We start from the raw sequence: 18,220 nt of genomic DNA, 5'->3' as shown, positions 1-18,220 counted from the left end.
AGGCCAAAATTAGCCTGACTTTTCAGTTTAAGTCTGTGGGGCTCGCAAAGGTAAGTCCAGGGCTCGGCTGAAGGCTTGGCGGAGTGATGTGGGCAGGGCAGCCTTGTGGTCCTATGCGGGCCGAATTAATGGCTTCGGCAGACCGCATCGAGCCCCCAGGCCGTAATTTGAGGACCCATGCTATAGCAGTTCTCCCATGTGTGCAAAGGGCAGGCGTGCTAATAAAATGTAGATTAGAATATATCTTACCTGGGTCGCTGGTTGGTTTCACTGGAAGGATCCTTCTCAAGCCAACTCTTATAGAGAGATTTTCCTTCGTAGCCTTCATCAGGACTTGAGACCTGTGTAGGAAAGGAAACGTGATCTATCACCCATATTGCTACTTCTTTAAGCATTTTGAATGCTCTAGATCCAAGTTGGTTGATTCGTTACTTGGTTTGAATGCTGACCTGGCAAAATCAAGACATTCTTCTGAGATACAAACTGAACTATAAGTTGATAAAACAAGCAGCGTTATCAAAAGCAACAGGCAAAAATAAAGGAGGTGCCTACACTATACTTGCTACCATTTTTATTGTGTGCTCTTGACAGTATGTGCTTTCCACCCTCTGTGCATTGAGCCCCTGTGGCGCAGTGGCTAAAGTGCAGTATTGCAAGCTAACTCTGCATTCCCACAGCCTGGAGTTCGAGCCCGACTGCCTCAAGGTTGACTCAGCCTTCCATTCGAGGTCAGTAAAATGAGGACCCAGATTGTTGGGGGCAATATGCTGACACTGTAAACCACTCAGAGAGGGGCTGCAAAGTGTGGGGCAGTATGTAAGCCCAAATGCTATTGCAGTGAGTGATGCTCATGCTCATAATTTCCCACTGGAATGGGGTTTTTCAATGTCCCACCTGATCCCACCTCCTAGATACCTCGATTCATTTCATCTTCACTTGCACGGAGAACATTCATGCTTAGAGTACCAACGTCAGTTAGGAAGGTCAAAATTGGCTGTATCCAAGTATGGGCAGTTCTGTTCATGAGATAACCAGCTGCAACCCATCCTTCATAGATCAATGCATTCTTTTTTTTTTTTTTTTAAGAGTGCTAGATCATAAAGTGCTTAATTGAAATATTGGTGATAGAAGGACCCACGTGCAGAGAGAGGCACAGAGGCAAGACATGTCCTTGCTTCTGCAGACGCAACCAGGCTGCTACAGATTCGGGAGAACCCATAGCTAATGTTATGGCAGGTTTGGAGAACCTCCAAATCCCACCCCTGGCTGGCCCCGCCCATCCCTCCGAGGAGTCTCCTCGTGGCTTGTTTTGGATACGAGCAGAGGTGGGTTCCTACCAGTTCGCACCTATTTGGTAGAACCGGTTCGTCAAATTTACTGAACCGGTTAGAAGAGGTTCCACCAGCGGACCCAGAAAGCAGGCCACACCTACAGAAGAGGTTCCAAATTTTTTTGAAACCCACCACTGGTCCTTGGATATGATTATTCTACACTATCATGCTCATATTTATAAATCTCAGTGCCTCTGTGAAAGGTAAGGATGACTACTGCGTTTGTGGTGCAATCAGAACATTGCGTGTGATGAAGTTGTTTTAACACAAACCAAAGTTTACATCATATTCTTATGCATGCCAGTGCTGTGTGTGAGGTAATTCAAGGTGGTTCTGACAAGTATCGTCGGCATCTTCATATCCGGTCACATGGGCAGCAAGCCACTCCCACAAAGGAGGCCACACCCACAGAGTAGGTTCGAACAATTTTTGAAGCTCACCACTGGATACGAGGTAAGTGCAGGACCTGCGTGGAGGCTCAGGGAGGGAGAAAAGTTCTAAAAGGCCAAAAATGGGCCCGTTTCGTGCTTCAGGAATGCCTCCAGACACCAAGGGAGGTAGTTTTCACCCTCCCAGAAGCTCAAGGAAAGCTACCAGAGCCTGGGGAAGGCAAAAATGCTCCCCCACCTTCTGTGGTGCAAGAGGCTGAGTAGGCCACGACCACCCAGCACTGGGCAGAGAACCCATTGCTGAAATTTTTGAGGCCCACCTCTGGACACAACTGTAGCATCTGAGGCACATGTGAATCCATGTATACCGCCCAGCAATCATTTTGTGCCTAATCAGAGCTACCATAAAATGGACAGAGCCAACATTTGCAGTTTTTGCTTTTGAGCCTGAGGGAGGAGGCAGAGGAGGATTGGGAGGAGGACAGTGGTGAGATTCAAAAAAAAATTACTACTGGTTCTGTGGGGGTGGCTTGATGGGTGTGGCTTGGTGGGCGTGGCAGGGGAAGGATACTATAAAATCTCCATTCCCATCCCACTCCAGGGCAAGGAACCTGTAAAATCTCCATTCCCTCCCTACTCCAGGGGAAGGTTACTGCAAAATCCCCATTTCCTCGGGACTCGGGAGGCAGAAAATAGATGGGGGCGGGGCCAGCCAGAGGTGGTATTTACCGGTTCTCCAAATTACTCAAAAGTTCCACTACCAGTTCTCCAGAACTGGTCAGAACCTGCTGAATACCACATCTGGAGGAGGAGGAAGAGGGGGAGGAGGGAGGAGAGGAGAAGGAAGAGGAGGAGGAAGAAGAGAAGGAGAAGGAAGAGGGGAGGAGGAGGAGGGCAGAAATGTGAACTGGCCTTCCTGTACTTGCCCTGCCTGAGTTTGATTTCCACTGCATGCCAGAATAACCTAATTCTATGGATGTTGGTTCTGCTGAATCATGGCTATTTGATAGAAGAACAACTGTAATTGCTGGCACTTTCCTTCCTGGCTCAAAGCCAAATGTTTTCCCCATGCTGTGCATTGTCCAACTATACCTCTTTTGTCAAATTATACACCAACTGGTTCAGAAGAGGAGTACAATCAACCCTCAAAGTGTAGTTGCCTGCAACGCAAACACAGAAATTGTTTTGAATCAACGTTAACAGCTCCCTCTCAAAAACACCCCTTTTTAAAAAAAAAAAATTAAAGCATAGCCTCCTCTACTTCAAGCTGAATTTATCTACAGGCGCAAACTTTCTCCTTTCGTGCACTCTGGGGAATTTTCCCTCCTCTTGAGATGAGTCAAGGCATGCAACTTCTGACAGCTTACATGTAAATAGAAAGATACTTACATACTGTACATATCATGCACAACCATAAAACAACTCCTGGGAGACTGTGTAATTGACATCCCTTGACACACGGACACACACAAAGAGAAAATACTGGTATCTCTTCTCTTCTAAACCAACCCATAACATTATTTCTGCTCTTGGATAACCGGAATGTAGTTTTCATACAGACGTAGTTCTGGAATATGCTCTAAAATTCATTGAGATGTCTACATAAAAATGATTCCTTATGGATTGAGGGCTTAGGTTTAGGTTTATTAGATTTATATGCCGCCCTTCTCCCAAGGACTCAGGGCGGCGTACAACATTAAAAGAAACACATAATACAAAAGTTAAAAAAAAATTAAATAGAATATCCCAAACAATCCCAATTAGAATTAACAATAACATTTTTTAAAAAAAATCAAATTAAAATTAACAATGATCAATAATTTGTTTTGTTTTGTTCAGGCCAGGCTGGCTTGCTGGAAAAGCCAACTTTTTAGGGCGTGTCGGAAGGACCAGAGGTCGGGGATTATATGAAGCTCCAGGGGCAGCTCATTCCAGAGGGAAGGCGCTCCCACAGAGGGGGGCATGATGGCTCAGTGGTTAAAGACCCTGAGCTTGTAAGCTGAAGAGCTGACAGGCCAGGTTCAGGACCCAAGTGCTGCTTAAACGGGTGAGCTCCTGTTCCTTGCTCAGGCTCCTGCCCACCTAGTAGTTTGAAAGTATGCAAATCATATCATCATCATCATCATCTCCTTTGAATAGCAATAGCAATAGCAGACTTATATACCGCTTCAAAGGGCTTTTAGCCCTCTCTAAGCGGTTTACAGAGTCAGCATATCGCCCCCACAGTCTGGGTCCTCATTTTACCTACCTCGGAAGGATGGAAGGCTGAGTCAACCTTGAGCCGGTGAGATTTGAACAGCCGAACTGCAGAACTGCAGTCAGCTAAAGTACCCTGCGGTGCTGCATTTAACTACTGCGCCACCTCGGCTCTTTTAATCCCTTGAGGGGTGGAGTCTGGTGAACTGAATGGAGCTAGCAGAATGTTATAATGGCCGGATGCCTTTCTTGTCACCAAGGTGGAGCTTTGTTCAGCAGATCGATTCTCATTGTGCCCAATGAAAACCTTTTTTTTAAAGCATGCAAATGCAAGTAGATAAATAGGTACCACTTCGGTGGGAAGGTAAACAGCATTCTGCATGCCTCTGGCATATAACCATGCTGGCCACGTGACCATGGAAATTGCTTTCAAACAATGCCGGCTCCCTCAGAGATGAGCCTCGTGCCCTAGAATTCAGCATGACTGACAGGGAAACTTTTTTTTCCTTTTTTTAACCCTATGGATTGAATTATTAGGCATCTTTTCAAAGATTTCAGTACAGATAGTCCTTGAGTTATGACTATAATGGAGCCTGCCCATTAGAGTTCTAAGTCACGAAGTTCGTAATTTTGTGACTTTTTTGCTGTGGTGGCTAAGCATATCCCTCAGTCATTCAGTGAATCAATGGTTCAGTTTGGGCCAGATATTGCTGGCATGTAACTGTGGGAGACTACAAACGGCCATGCATGCAGCTCAGTTGCTGAGCACCTGAAGTGTGGTCATGTGACTGTGCGGAAGTCTGATTGTCAGAACTTCGAATCCAAGTTGTTAGTACCCACCGCCCAAGAGGATCTCTCGAACGTTTGAAAGGTTGCTAAGTGAGCAGTTGTAAATTAAGGACTACCTACACCAGGGTGTCAAACTCAAGGCCCTCAGACTGGATTGGGACCAAGGGGTGTTCAGATCTGGCCCATGAGGCCACCCTGGAAATAGCAAAGGACTGGCCTGCGATGTCTCTGCCAGTGAAAACAGAGCTCGGGAAGGATGGATGGAAGGAAGGGAAGGGAAGGGAAGGGATGGTAGCAGAGATGGGTTCCTACTAGTTCACACCAGTTCGGTAGAACCGGTTCATCAAATTTACCGAACCGGTTAGAAGAGGTTCCACCGGTGGACCCGGAAAGCAGGCCACACCTACAGAAGAGGTTCCAAAATTTTTTGAAACCCACCACTGGTCCTTGGATATGATTATTCTACACTATCATGCTCATATTTATAAAACTCAGTGCCTCTGTGAAAGGTAAGGATGACTACTGCGTTTGTGGTGCAATCAGAACATTGCGTGTGTTGAAGTTGTTTTAACGCAAACCAAAGTTTACATCATATTCTTATGCATGCCAGTGCTGTGTGTGAGGTAATTTAAGGTGGTTCTGACAAGTGTCGGCATCTTCATATCCGGTCACATGGGCAGCAAGCCACTCCCATCTGGTCACATGGGCAGCAAGCCACTCCCACAAAGGAGGCCACACCCACAGAGTAGGTTTGAATAATTTTTGAAACCCACCACTGGAAGGAAGGAAGGAAGGGAGGGAGGGAGGGAGGGAGGGAAGGGAAGGAGGGAGAAAGGGAAGGAAGAAAGGAAGGGAAGGGAGCAAGGGATGGAGGGAGGGAGGAAGGGAAGGGAGCGAGGGAGGGAGGAAGAAAAGAAGGTAGGTTATAAGGAGAGAGAAGGAGAGTCTGAGGGAAATCCTGCCTTAGGACTTGACCACCAGAAGTGCCCCCCCCATGAGTGATGTTGAGCTGGCCACACCCATCCTGGCCACCCTCCGCCCCCACCGAGGACAAACACAACCTTGATGTGGCCCTCAATGAAATCGAGTTTGACACCCCCGATGTATACAGTAAACATGATCCTATTTAAGTTTGTAATACCACCATCATTAAACAATAGTAATTATAACACTAATCAAGGAGAGAAGCAACCTAGAACTAAGGACAAATTTCCTGACAGTTAGAACAATTAACCAGTGGAGGGTTTGCCTCCAGAAATTGTGGATGCTCCAACACTGGAGGTTTTTAACAAGGAAACTGGACAGCCACTTGTCTGAAATGATACAGGGTCTCTTGCTTGGGCGAGGGGTTGGACTAGAAGACCTCCAAGGTCCCTTCCAACTCTGTTATTCTGTTAACATCAGTGTCTTAAGAAACTTGCAGCACTTAATCAATCTTGCTGGAGTTCAGAAGTTAAGTCAGACCTCACTTCAGAGGTGGTATTCAACAGGTTCTGACCAGTTCTGGAGAACCAGTAGCAGAAATTTTGAGTAATCCGGAGAACCGGTAAATACCACCTCTGACTGGCCCCACCCCCATCAATTCTCTGCCTCCCGAGTCCCAGCTGATCGGGAGGGAATGGGGATTTTGCAGTATCCTTCCCCTGCCATGCCAACCAAGCCACGCTCACCAAACCATGCCACACCCACCAAGCCACACCCATGGACCCGGTAGTAAAAAATTTTGAATCCCACCACTGCCTCACTTGGTTGGGATCTGGATGGAAAACTACCAGGAAATCCAACGACTTGAGGATAGATGGAAAGTTTTTTTAGAAAATCGAGAAAGAAGGCATAGCTTTCCCCATTAATGCCAAGAAAACTGCATGGATAGAGTCTACCAAATCACCAAACATTGGGCTCAACTTGAAGGAGACTGTACTCGAATGGCTAATAATAACCTATTTTTAAAACGAGCATCTGTTGCTAGGATGATGTTCCAAGACAGTGCTAAAAATGAATTGCCCATTTTTTAAAATCTGTTTTACATTTGCTAACCCTCATTTTGCTGGAAGAGAAATGATTCCAATAGTATTCTTTCTTCCCAAAAGAGAGGGGCATTTCAGTCAAAAAAAAATTCACAGATCAGGGCAAGGTTCTTATTCTTACCTTACTTATAAAGGGGGGGGGGGGGGCTGAGGTCTGGGTGTTATCAATCTGTCTGTGGGTTTTTGCCGGCATTACTGCCGGTTCTGGATTTGCGCAATTTGCGTGCACGCTCCGCGCACATGCACAGTTGACTGTAAATAGGTCTGAGCATGCAAAGAACATTAAAAATGTCCAAAAAAAAGCATGCTGCAGCGACCAGACCGGGTAACCTGTACGGGGCGTGGCCAGCCTGCCATCCTTACCGGTTCAGCGACCCAGTTGCAATTTCCACTACCGGTTCGCCTAAACCGGAGCGAACCGGTAGCAACCCACCTCTGTAAGGTATATTCACAACTGTGAGGGATCCTTGGTGCCCTCTGAGTTTGGTTGTTTTCTTGCAGACATTTCATTACCCTCCCTAGATAACGTCATCAGTTCTAGTCTACCAGACATTCACCTTCAATGGAAGAATCGGTGTTGATGTAAGCCACAGCCCGTGTCTGAAGAAGTTTGCTGTTCTCCTGCAATTGCAAAAACATTTAAAAAAAAAGAATTCTATTATGCCCATTATGATCGATCATGAATAGCATCTAAATCAGTGTTTCTCAACCTTGGCAACTTGAAGATGTCTGGACTTCAACTCCCAGAATTCCCCAGCCAGCAAATGCTGGCTGGGGAATTCTGGGAGTTGAAGTCCGGACATCTTCAAGTTGCCAAGGTTGAAAAACACTGATCTAAATGAAAAGTAGGAAACTGGCAACTTTCCAAAAGTGGCTGAACTATAATTCCCAGAAGCTCCCGTTGCCACCGCCAATGGAAGCCGGGACTTAAAATTCAGCATTTTCTGTGTGGTCAAACACTCTTCAGCCCTGATGTACCAATCGTGCTGTGCCCTTGGTGGCGCACTGGTTAGAATGCAGTATTGCAGGCTAACTCTGCCCACAGTCCAGAGTTCGATCCCGAGGTGCTCAAGGTTGACTTAGCCTTCCATCCTTCCAAGGTCAGTAAAATGAGGACCCAGAGAGTTGGGGGCAATATGCTGACTCTGTAAACTGCTTAAAAGAATGCTGTAAAGCACTGTGAAGCAGCATATACAGTAGCAATAGCACTTAGAGTTATATACTGCTTCATAGTGCTTTACAGTCTTCTCTAAGTGGTTTAGATATTGCTGCCAGCAATCTGGGTCCTCATTTTATTGAGCTCGGAAGGATGGAAGGCTGCCTTCTGCCAGTGAGAATCGAACTGCCCAATTGCTGGCAGCCAGCAATCAGCAGAAGTATCCTGCAGTACTGCATTCTAACCACTGCACTACAGTATGGCTGTAGCCTTACTATTTATCCTTCTTATTATCCTTCTTACTCCCCTCTCTTATTAATATTAATATTATTAGGATTGCCATTATTCTGTTGCTTTGCATATACGTACATAGAGACCTTATGCATCAGAGATAAATTGCTTGGGTTTCTAATCTCTCTTGGCCAAATAAACTCAACTCTACTCTACTCTACTCTACTCTGTCTTCTCTTCCTTTCTCTTCCCTTCTCCCGTCCCCTATCCTCCCCTCCCCTACCCCATTCCATTCCATGCCACTCCACTCTACTCTCCTCTATTCTATTCTGTGAGTACCAGCCACAACCCACTTTTTTCAGTGGTCATAAGTCGAGGACAACCTGTGGATAAATAATACAATTTTACAGAGTCCTTCACTCACCTCTGCCCACTCTGTGGAGCCCAATAATCCAAATTCTTCTGCATCCCAGCTGGCAAAAATGATTGTTCTTCTTGGTCTCCAACCTACACAAAATGAAATTAAGATCACAGAAAAAACTTGTTTCTTTACCCTGTCGATGGCTGAAGATGCAAACCTATCAATGTCTATGGATAAATCAGCTTGAGTGAGTTTAAAAACCAAGCAAATGAATAATTTTAGCATGACAAAGGAGGTTTAAGCTGCTCAATAGAAAAAATATCTTTTGTGCATTCCTTTTGTTCCGATCCAGGCTTCCTTAAAACTCAAGAAGCAGAGTCTTACTCCTGGCAAAACCCCTTTTATTTGCATGACTGTGAACTCCTTTCATTCACAGTCAGCAGGCTTAGCAAACAGTCTTTCAGAGGAATATTTATCAACACAAACCTTATCTCGTTTGGAGAGCTGCCAGATAACTAGTTTCCAAATGCAGGGCAAGGCAAAACATGGCAGAGTCTCTCTTACAGTTACAAACAGAACTTTCCACTCTTGACACGACCGAATGAATGAATTGTTTCCTGCAAAAGCCCCCTCCCCATTAGCTCCTCTTTTGTTTCCTATGGGAGGGGCCAATCACCTCCAAGGAGTGGCTTTACTCCCAAGACGACCCTGCTTTTTAGTTGTTCTTCTGGCAGGTCTGCGCAGGCGCACACTGGGAATAGGCTCCAGCTGTTCTTCTGCCTCACTGCTGTCTAACTCCCTCTCTGCCTCCGACACAGAGCCCTCATCTGAGCTTTCCTCAACCCCCAGGACTGGCCCAGGTTCCTCCTCAACCTCCTCACTGTCCGACTCCGCTACCAGCTCTGCTGGCTGCTGGCAGGCCATGACACCTTTATCTTTGGAAGAGGAGTTTGATTTGTTTGTTACTTTTATTTACCTGCTACATCTATTGAGCAAAGGATCAAGGTGGCTTAGCATCTACTTCAAACGCATACTGACATTTAAATCCCAGCACATTCCACCTCTGCTTTGGGTTCCCAATTTTTCCGTCTATTAGTCTTACCCTTCTTCATCACCTTGCCAAAGCTGCGAGCAACCTCTTGAAGGACAGCAGCTCCTGTGGTGGGGTCAATTCCCCCAAAGACCCAGGAATCTCGGTGGCCTCCAAAAATTACATACCTATCTAAGAAAAGGAAGCATTAGAACAATGCACTTTCTTAACATTCAGAACAAACTTGCTAGATTTTTCTATTTCAGAAATAGAATCTATATAATATTAACAAAATGGCTGTGTGTGTCTGTGTGTGTGTGTGTTCCAGCATAAATCAGGAACACCTCAAGCAATTTCAACCAAACTTGGTACACAGATGACTTTAGAAACAAATACTGTGGGGATAAGACACCCCTAATACCCCTTGGGGGGGTGTTCTGTTAAGATACAGCCTGTTGTGCCTTAAAATGGCTTTTACTGTACTGCTGTAAAAAGGATTCTACTGTACAGTGCAGTGGAGTTGCCATGGTAACAGCTTCATATTCCCCACAAGGGGGTTTCTTCTGGTAAGGGGGAAAATCCAACATTAGAAATTACATTTGGTCCGGACATTTTCCCCCTATAAATAAATACCTGGGCAACACCAGGTTATCAGCTAGTATGGAATATAGAATAACAGAGTTGGAAGGGGCCTTGGAGGTCTTCTAGTCCAACCTCCTGCTTAAGCAGGAAACCCTATACGTAGGGGTGGGTTGCTGCTGGCGTTACTGTCAGTTCGCAACCCACGCACAATGTACCCATGTCTGTGCTTCGTGCCAGACACACATTGCATATGCATGCACAGTTCAATATGAATTGTTCTGCGCGCATGGCCCCGTTTCCAGCTTCCGGAGCATTTTTACGTGCTTTCGAACTGCTAGCTTGGCAGAAGCTGGGACAAGTAACAGGAGTTCACTCCGTTACGTGGCCCTAGGGATTCGAACTGCCAAACTGCTGACCTTTCTGACCGACAAGTTCAGCATCTTAGCCACTGAGCTACTGCGTCCCTATTAATTCCAATACCTCCCCGCAAAACAAACAAACAAGGGTACGTCCTTCTTATGCCATCCATTGTAATTCTTCCCTTCCTTAAAAACATGCTTAACTTGGTTTCCAGCTACCCAAAACCTGCCCATTCCCTGTTTTAAATAAAGCAATCGGCATTCAAAACTCACCAGGCTCCACTGCTCCTTTGATGCTTCCGATCACATTATATATCCGGGTAATCTGACTGGTGCTATAAACGTGCATCTTAACTTTTCTGCCAGAGAAGAAAGAAGAAGAAGAAATCATTTGCTTGTGGCTAGGCAGGAGCATGTAGAGAAGAGCAACCAGGATGATTAGGGGACTGGAGACTAAAACATACGATGAACGGTTGCAGGGACTGGGCATGGCTAGTCTAGTGAAGAGAAGGACCAGGGGAGACATGATGGCATCTTCCAATATTTGAGGGGCTGCCACAGAGAGGAGAGGTTCAAGCTATTTTCCAAAGCACCTGAAGGCCAGACAAGTAATAATGGATGGAAACTGAACAAGGAGAGATTCAACCTGGAAATAAGGAGAAAATTTCTGACAGTGAGAACAATCATCCCCTGGAACAGAAGCTGCCTTCAGAAGTTGTGGGAGCTTCATCACTGGAGGCTTTCAAGAAGAGACTGGACTGCCATTTGTCAGAAATGGTGTAGGGTCTCCTGCTTGGGAGGGGGGAGGGGGTTGGACTAGATGGCCTACAAGGTCCCTTCCAACTCTGTATCTGTATGTTCAAACGGATCCCTGGATCAAATCTTCAGTTATTTCTGTCTTCACTCAATGATCCGCTTCTAGAAACAAATAACCAAATCCTGGCTGGAATCAACACATTTGTTCAGAAAAATGACAGAGATTCCAGAAGATCTCAATGAGAAGTTTGGGAAACTGAAATACAGTACATTATTGTGTTTGTGTGTGTGTATGTGTGACTACGCCTATCCTGTTGAACAAGTGCCTGACACTAAGGTGGCCCACTGTAGTGGAATGTACTCTGGATTCCCATTAGGAATCCAGAGTACATTCCTCTGCATTCCAAAGGAGAGAGAGCGACAGCAAGTTTAGAAGTCGGCAAAGGCAATGAGGAATTGGAATTTTGCTGCCAGGATACGTATACGAAATCACCAAGATTCTGTGTGAAGCCCTCCCCTCCCCCTGCCCCCCTAGATTGGAATATTTTCGGGGATATTAAAAGAGGCAATTGTGGTCGTAAGTCAAGGACTGCCTGTCCTTTGGGGGTTGAGGGAGTTTTATGCATAAATTCTGGAATGAAAGTGGATCTATCTCTCAGAACATCTAAGGATAATTTCTGCTGCATCTTGGAAGGAAAGGAGATTTGATGGTGTTAGAATATTCATGACTGGGAGAGACATGGTAACCAGGTCATCCAATGAATAGGCATAGCAACAAGGTCAGCCAATGGGAGCTGAAACAGCTAGGGGCCAGGGCGTGGTTTAGCCTACAACCTTCTGAGTCTGTGCAAAGAATTGAAACAGACACTTGAGACTCTGCCTGCTCTGAACTCTGAAATGAAACTGTTCTCCTCCTGTTTGTGTTCTGCTTGTAACCTCTACCACGTTGAAAGAATCTACTATTGGTTTTGTACATTTAAAGTAAAGGTAAAGGTTCCCCTCGCTAGACATTCACGACTCTAGGGGGAGATGCTCATCTCCGTTTCAAAGCCGAAGAGTCAGTGCTGTCCGAAGATGTCTCCATGGTCATGTGGCCAACATGACTAAACACCGAAGGTGCCCGGAATGCTGTTACCTTCCCACCAAAGATGGTTCCTATTTTTCTACTTGCATTTTTACATGCTTTCGAACTGCTAGTTTGGCAGAAGCCGGGACAAGTAACGGGAGCTCACACCATTACGCAGCACTAGGGATTCGAACCACCGAACTGATTGACAAGCTCAGCATCTTAGCCACTGAGCCACCGTGTCCCTGTATTGTACATTTATTCATCTGTTAGTATGTAAATAAAGAAGTGAATGAATCCAGTTATCTGCGTGTGCTTTCTGGGTTTGATTTTTCTGCAACAAACTCTGACAGATGGTTGGTGATATCTAAGAGAGTGAAGACAGCTCTTCCCTAATAGTTCTTAGAGTATATATTTTATTGATACAAGTGTTTTAGTTTGGCAAGATTTCTGTCTGTAGGTGACGAACCCCTACAAATGAGGAACAATAAAGAAAATTGCTTTGGAGTACCTCCAATAATTCTTCATTTTAGACACCCTGACATCCTCATTTTATAGCTTTTTCACAATTGTTAAAGATTGAGTTGCTCCCAAGAGCCTAAGGAAACAGAGAAACTGGTAAAATATCGTGAATGATTTGTATCTTATTGTATTTGGGGAGAGGGGTTGGAACTGCTTTGATCCTTAAGCATGTTTTATTGTATTACTATATGTTGCTGTGCCCACTCGAGAATCCAGCTTTTTGCAGCAAGGACAAATTGAGTGAATAGGTAATAAATATGTGAGCCTATGTTTCTTCCACACAGTTATGGCCACATTTATTTCAATTTAAGTCATCATTGGGTTGATTTCTACTCTAGGCTACGTTGTAAAATAATCAGTATATATGTACTTGTCTCTTGTGCAAAGGCCATTTATTTCTATGCTTCCCTTGTAACTGAGGGATTGTTATTGACTGTGTGCAGTGGTGAAATGTAAAAATAAATTGCCACCAGTTCTCTGGACGTGGCTTGGTGGGGGGGATGTCATGTGACTGGGTGGGCATGGCCAACTTTTTAATTTCTAAAGCATTTTTACTACCTGCTTTAAGCAGTAAAAAATAAGGTTCAGCTGTGATGTGTGATTGTGGGAAGCTTTTTTTCCCCACTTTTTAAAACATTTTTCTACTACCGGTTCGGGCGAATAAATAGTAAAAAAATTCTTTAAAAAGTGGCTTGGGGGGGAAATGTTCCCACGATCACATGCACATCTGATTGTCATGGAACATTTTTTCTTCACTTTTTAATTATTTTTTTCCTGCCGGTTCGGGCAAATAGGCAGAAATAAAATGCTTTAAACAGCAAAAAAGAAAAAAGCTTCCAAAAATCACATGGCTCACATCTGATCTATACGATCATTAGAAACTTTTTTTTCACTTTTTAAAGCATTTTTTTTCCTGCCTATTTGCCCAAACTGGCAGGAAAAAAATGCTTTAAAAAAGGGGGAGGAAAAACCTCCGATGATTGCGTAGATCAGCTGTGAGCCGCGTGATTTTTGGAAACTTTTTTAAACTACCGGTTCGCAGAGCCTTTTCCAGAGTGTTAGTTCTTTCCATAGTATAACCAAAGTAGGATAATTTGAGTTTGGTCATTTGTGCCTCAAGTCAAAAGCCTTGATTCTGATTTGTTGGATAATAGCAGCAGTTAGCAGTTAGACTTATATACTGCTTCATAGGGCTTTCAGCCCTCTCTAAGCGGTTTACAGAGTCAGCAGATCGCCCCCACAGTCTGGGTCCTCATTTCACCCACCTCGGAAGGATGGAAGGCTGAGTCAACCTTGAGCCGGTGAGATTAGAACCGCTGAACTGCAGATAACAGTCAGCTGAAGTGGCCTGCAGTACTGAACCCTAAACAATGTGCCACCTCGGCTCTAATCCATCGGTTTGTTGGTTGGTTGTCCATGCAATTCTCTAGAGTCTTCTCCAGCATCAAAGTTCAAAAGCTTCAATATAGGCAGTTCCTTGACTTATGACCACAATTGAGATCAATGTTTTGTTTTGTAAGGGAAACATTTATTAAGGGAATTCTGCCCCATTTTATGCAACCTGCCAGCGTTGTTAAGTGAATCACTGAAATTGTTAGCTTAGTAACATGATTGTTAAATGAATCTGGCTTCCCCGTTGACTTTGCTTGTCAGAAGGTTGCAAATGTAATGTAGTAACAAAGGAGGAAGAGCGGGGATGAGGAAGAGGATGAGAAGAAGGAGGGAAGAGGAGGAGGAGGGAGGAGAAGAAGAGGAGGAGGAGGAGGAGGAGGAGGAGGAAGAAAGTTTGACCAATAATGATGGGAGGAGGAGGAGATGAGAAGTAGGGAGGAGGAGAGGAGGAGGAGGAGGAGGAGGAGGAGGAGGAGGAGGAGGAAGGAGAAGAAGAAGAAGAAGAATAAGAAGAAGAAGAAGAAGAAGAAGAATAAGAGAAGAAGAAGAAGAAGAAGAAGAAGAAGAAAAAAACACCTAGAACATAAGGAGAAATTTCCTGATAGTGAGAACAATTAATCAGTGGAACAGCTTGCATCCAGAAGTTGTAAATGCCCCAACACTGGGAGTCTTTAAGAAGATGTTGGATAGCCCATTTGTCTGAAATGGCATAGGGTTTCCTGCCTGAGCAGGGGGTTGGACTAGAAGACCTCCAGGTCTCTTCTAATTCTGCTATAGAAGGAGGAGGAGGAGTTGTTCTGGGTTTGCAAACTATAGGAAGGGGAAAGAACAGAAAAAATGAGCTTTCAAAAAAGAAGTGCTTTAAAAAAAAGTAAACGAAAGAGCTTCCTTCTTAATTGGACAAGCTAGAACGATGGACATTGCATAATCAACCTTCTTGCAATAAAAGATGGAGGTGATATATAAGTTCCCACAATCTACTTTATTAACATAGCCACGTGACTGGCAGCAGCACCAATGTACCAGCATGCTAAAGATATCACTTCAGCACTACAACAATATCTTCTTATTCTGAATTCACGATTGGCATTAGAAGCTAAAATGTAGCTCACGTAAGTCCCATGTAGTGCTTGTCCAGAATTCAAGTGGTTAGTTCTCAAATCAAAACTGACTATCCAAGCAACGAAACAACCTCAAATCGTTTTCACCTATGAACCCTCAATTACTGGCACCAATGCAGGTAATTTAATCCTGCCAGCTCTAATTTCTGCAGTTGTTATCTGTTTTGGAAAGTAGGCGGATTTCCTGAGACCTGCATGCATAGCAAATGTTCTAGAGCCACCAATTTAGCTACCTAGTTGATAGCAACGTGTAAACCTTGTGTAGCATAGTTCAATAAGTACTGGTCATTCTTAACATACAACCAGTGGTGGGATTCAGCCGGTTCGCACCTATTTGGGAGAACCAGTTGTAAACTTTCTAAGCAGTTGGGAGAACCGGTTGTTGGAAGAAATCTCCTTTTGTGTTTTTCCCCACTTTACAGGGCTAATCCTGTAAGGAAGGCAGGAAGGAAACATTCTGGCGTTGTTTCTAGCCTAATCTTTATTGCCCTGCTTACAGAAACTGCCTCTCCAGTTAAGCCTGATTACATTGTAACAGCTAGGGCGAAGCGCCCATCAACGTGAGTGCAGTTGGCCACGGCCACCCAGTCACATGACCACCGAGCCCTGCCTACCCAGCTGGTCATTAGGGCAGAGAACCGGTTGCTAGATTATTTTAATAGGGATTATTTAGATCCCACCACTGCTTACAACCACATGTTTAGTAACTTTTTGAAGTGACTTGCAACTGGTCCTGGTACTTGCTGTATGTAGCCGTGGTGGCGCAGTGGTTAGAGTGCAGTACTGCAGGCTACTTTAGCTGACTGCTAGCTGCAGTTCGGCAGTTCGAATCTCAACAGGTGCAAGGTTGACTCAGCCTTCCATCCTTCCGAGATGGGTGAAATGAGGACCCAGATTGTTGGGGGCAAGAGGCTGACTCTGTAAACCACTTAGAGAGGGCTGTAAAAGCAGTCTAAGTGCTATTGCTCTTATGAACGTTTGGGCTCCATTCTGGTCGTAAGTCGGGGACTGCTTTTATTCATCCAGCCCCTAAGACAGACAATGGTCTTTCGGAAATGAAAACAGCTTTAGTGGATTCACGCAGTTTGGATGGGAATTGAAGCAAAGTGATTTTTTTAAAAAAATGTTAGAACTAACCTTGTGGAGTATTGATCTAAAAATCCAGGCCCGACATTATAGGATACGTTGAGGTTTCCTTTCCAAGTCTTGTCTGGAGCTGCAGAACCACCCATGAATCTGGAAAAAAACAAAGAAACCTTCTTTCTCTTTTGTCACATTTTTGGAGAACTTTTTACCTCCCATCCTCATAATGTTCTTTAAAAAAAAAACTAGCTGCCCTCCCAAGGCTATTTGCGGAACTGATTGGGGGGCAGTTTGTTCCGACATTTAATTCAATTCACTTTCAACTGCTTTTTATTTATTTATTTTTAACCCGCCTTCAAGAGTGTGTGGTGGCTCAGTGGTTAGAGATGCTGAGCTTGGCAGTCAGAAAGCTGACAGCTCAAGTTTGAGACCCGAGCGTCGTGCAACAGAGTGAGCTCCCGTTCCTTGCTCCAGCTCCTGCCCATGGAGCAGTTCAAAAGCATGCAAATGCGAGTAGATCAGGGGTGAAATTCAGCAGGTTCTGACAGATTCTGGAGAACCGGTAGTGGAAATTTTGAGTAGTTCATAGAACCGGTAGCGGAAATTTTTAGTGGTTCAGAGAACCGGTAGTGGAAATTTTGAGTGGTTCAGAGAACCGGTAGCGGAAATTTTGAGTAGTTCATAGAACCAGTAGTGGACATTTTGAGTGGTTCAGAGAACCGGTACTGGAAATTTTGAGTGGTTCAGAGAAACCGGTAGTGGAAATTTTGAGTGGTTCATAGAACCGGTAGCGAAAATTTTGAGTAGTTCATAGAACCGTTAGTGGAAATTTGAGTAGTTCATAGAACCGGTAGCAGAAATTTTGAGTAGTTCATAGAACCGGCAGTGGAAATTTTGAGTAGTTCATAGAACCGGTAGCGGAAATTTTGAGTAGTTCATAGAACCGGCAGCGGAAATTTTGAGTAGTTCATAGAACCGGTAGCGGAAATTTTGAGTAGTTCATAGAACCGGTAGTGGAAATTTTGAGTAGTTCATAGAACCAGCTGCGGAAATTTTGAGTAGTTCATAGAACCGGTAGTGAAAATTTTGAGTAGTTCATAGAACCGGTAGTGGAAATTTTGAGTAGTTCATAGAACCGGTAGCAGAAATTTTTGAGTAGTTCATAGAACCGGCAGTGGAAATTTTGAGTAGTTCATAGAACCGGTAGCGGAAATTTTGAGAGTAGTTCATAGAACCGGTAGTGGAAATTTTTGAGTAGTTCATAGAACCGTAGTGGAAATTTGAGTAGTTCATAGAACCGGTAGTGGAAATTTTGAGTAGTTCATAGAACCGGTAGCGGAAATTTTGAGTAGTTCATAGAACCGATAGTGGAAATTTTGAGTAGTTCATAGAACCGGTAGTGGAAATTTTGAGTGGTTCAGAGAACCGGCAAATGCCACTTCTGGCTGGCTCCAGAATGGGGTGGGAATGGAGATTTTGCAGTATCCTTCCCCTGCCACACCCACCAAGCCACACCACGCCTACCAAACCACACCCACAGAACTGGTAGTAATAATTTGAATTTCACCACTGGAGTAGATAAATAGGTACCACTTCCATGGGAAAGTAACACCATTCTGGGGATATAGTTATGCTGGCCACATGATCACGGGGAAGCATCTTTGGACTATGTTGGGGTCACGCACAACTGGACAAGGGAAAGATTTACTCTCGACATCCACCTTCTGTGGTGGCATTCAGCCGGTTTGGACCGATTTGGGCGAACTGGAAGTGGCGACCTTCTGCAAACCCCCTGCCCACCCGCCCCGGCTCTCTGCCATCCTATTTAG

The 18,220-nt window shown here is 44.6% G+C and overlaps 1 protein-coding gene across 1 annotated transcript in view; it reads right to left on the bottom strand.

Annotated features, from left to right (window-relative positions):
• The window catches only part of LOC116509889 (N-acetylated-alpha-linked acidic dipeptidase 2-like), a 39,254-nt gene that overhangs the window by 8,989 nt on the left and 12,045 nt on the right, over positions 1-18,220 (bottom strand). The window contains 7 exon segments of the mRNA XM_032219179.1: positions 250-341; positions 2,813-2,880; positions 7,290-7,353; positions 8,544-8,626; positions 9,583-9,702; positions 10,725-10,810; positions 16,446-16,544. Of these exon segments, the coding sequence (XP_032075070.1) occupies positions 250-341; positions 2,813-2,880; positions 7,290-7,353; positions 8,544-8,626; positions 9,583-9,702; positions 10,725-10,810; positions 16,446-16,544 (612 nt within the window).

This window comes from Thamnophis elegans, chromosome 6 (genome assembly GCF_009769535.1).
Source record: "Thamnophis elegans isolate rThaEle1 chromosome 6, rThaEle1.pri, whole genome shotgun sequence".
Taxonomy (NCBI): Eukaryota; Metazoa; Chordata; class Lepidosauria; order Squamata; family Colubridae; genus Thamnophis; species Thamnophis elegans.
Note: the sequence above shows the minus strand (reverse complement) of the source record. Positions and strands in the feature narration are given on the sequence as shown.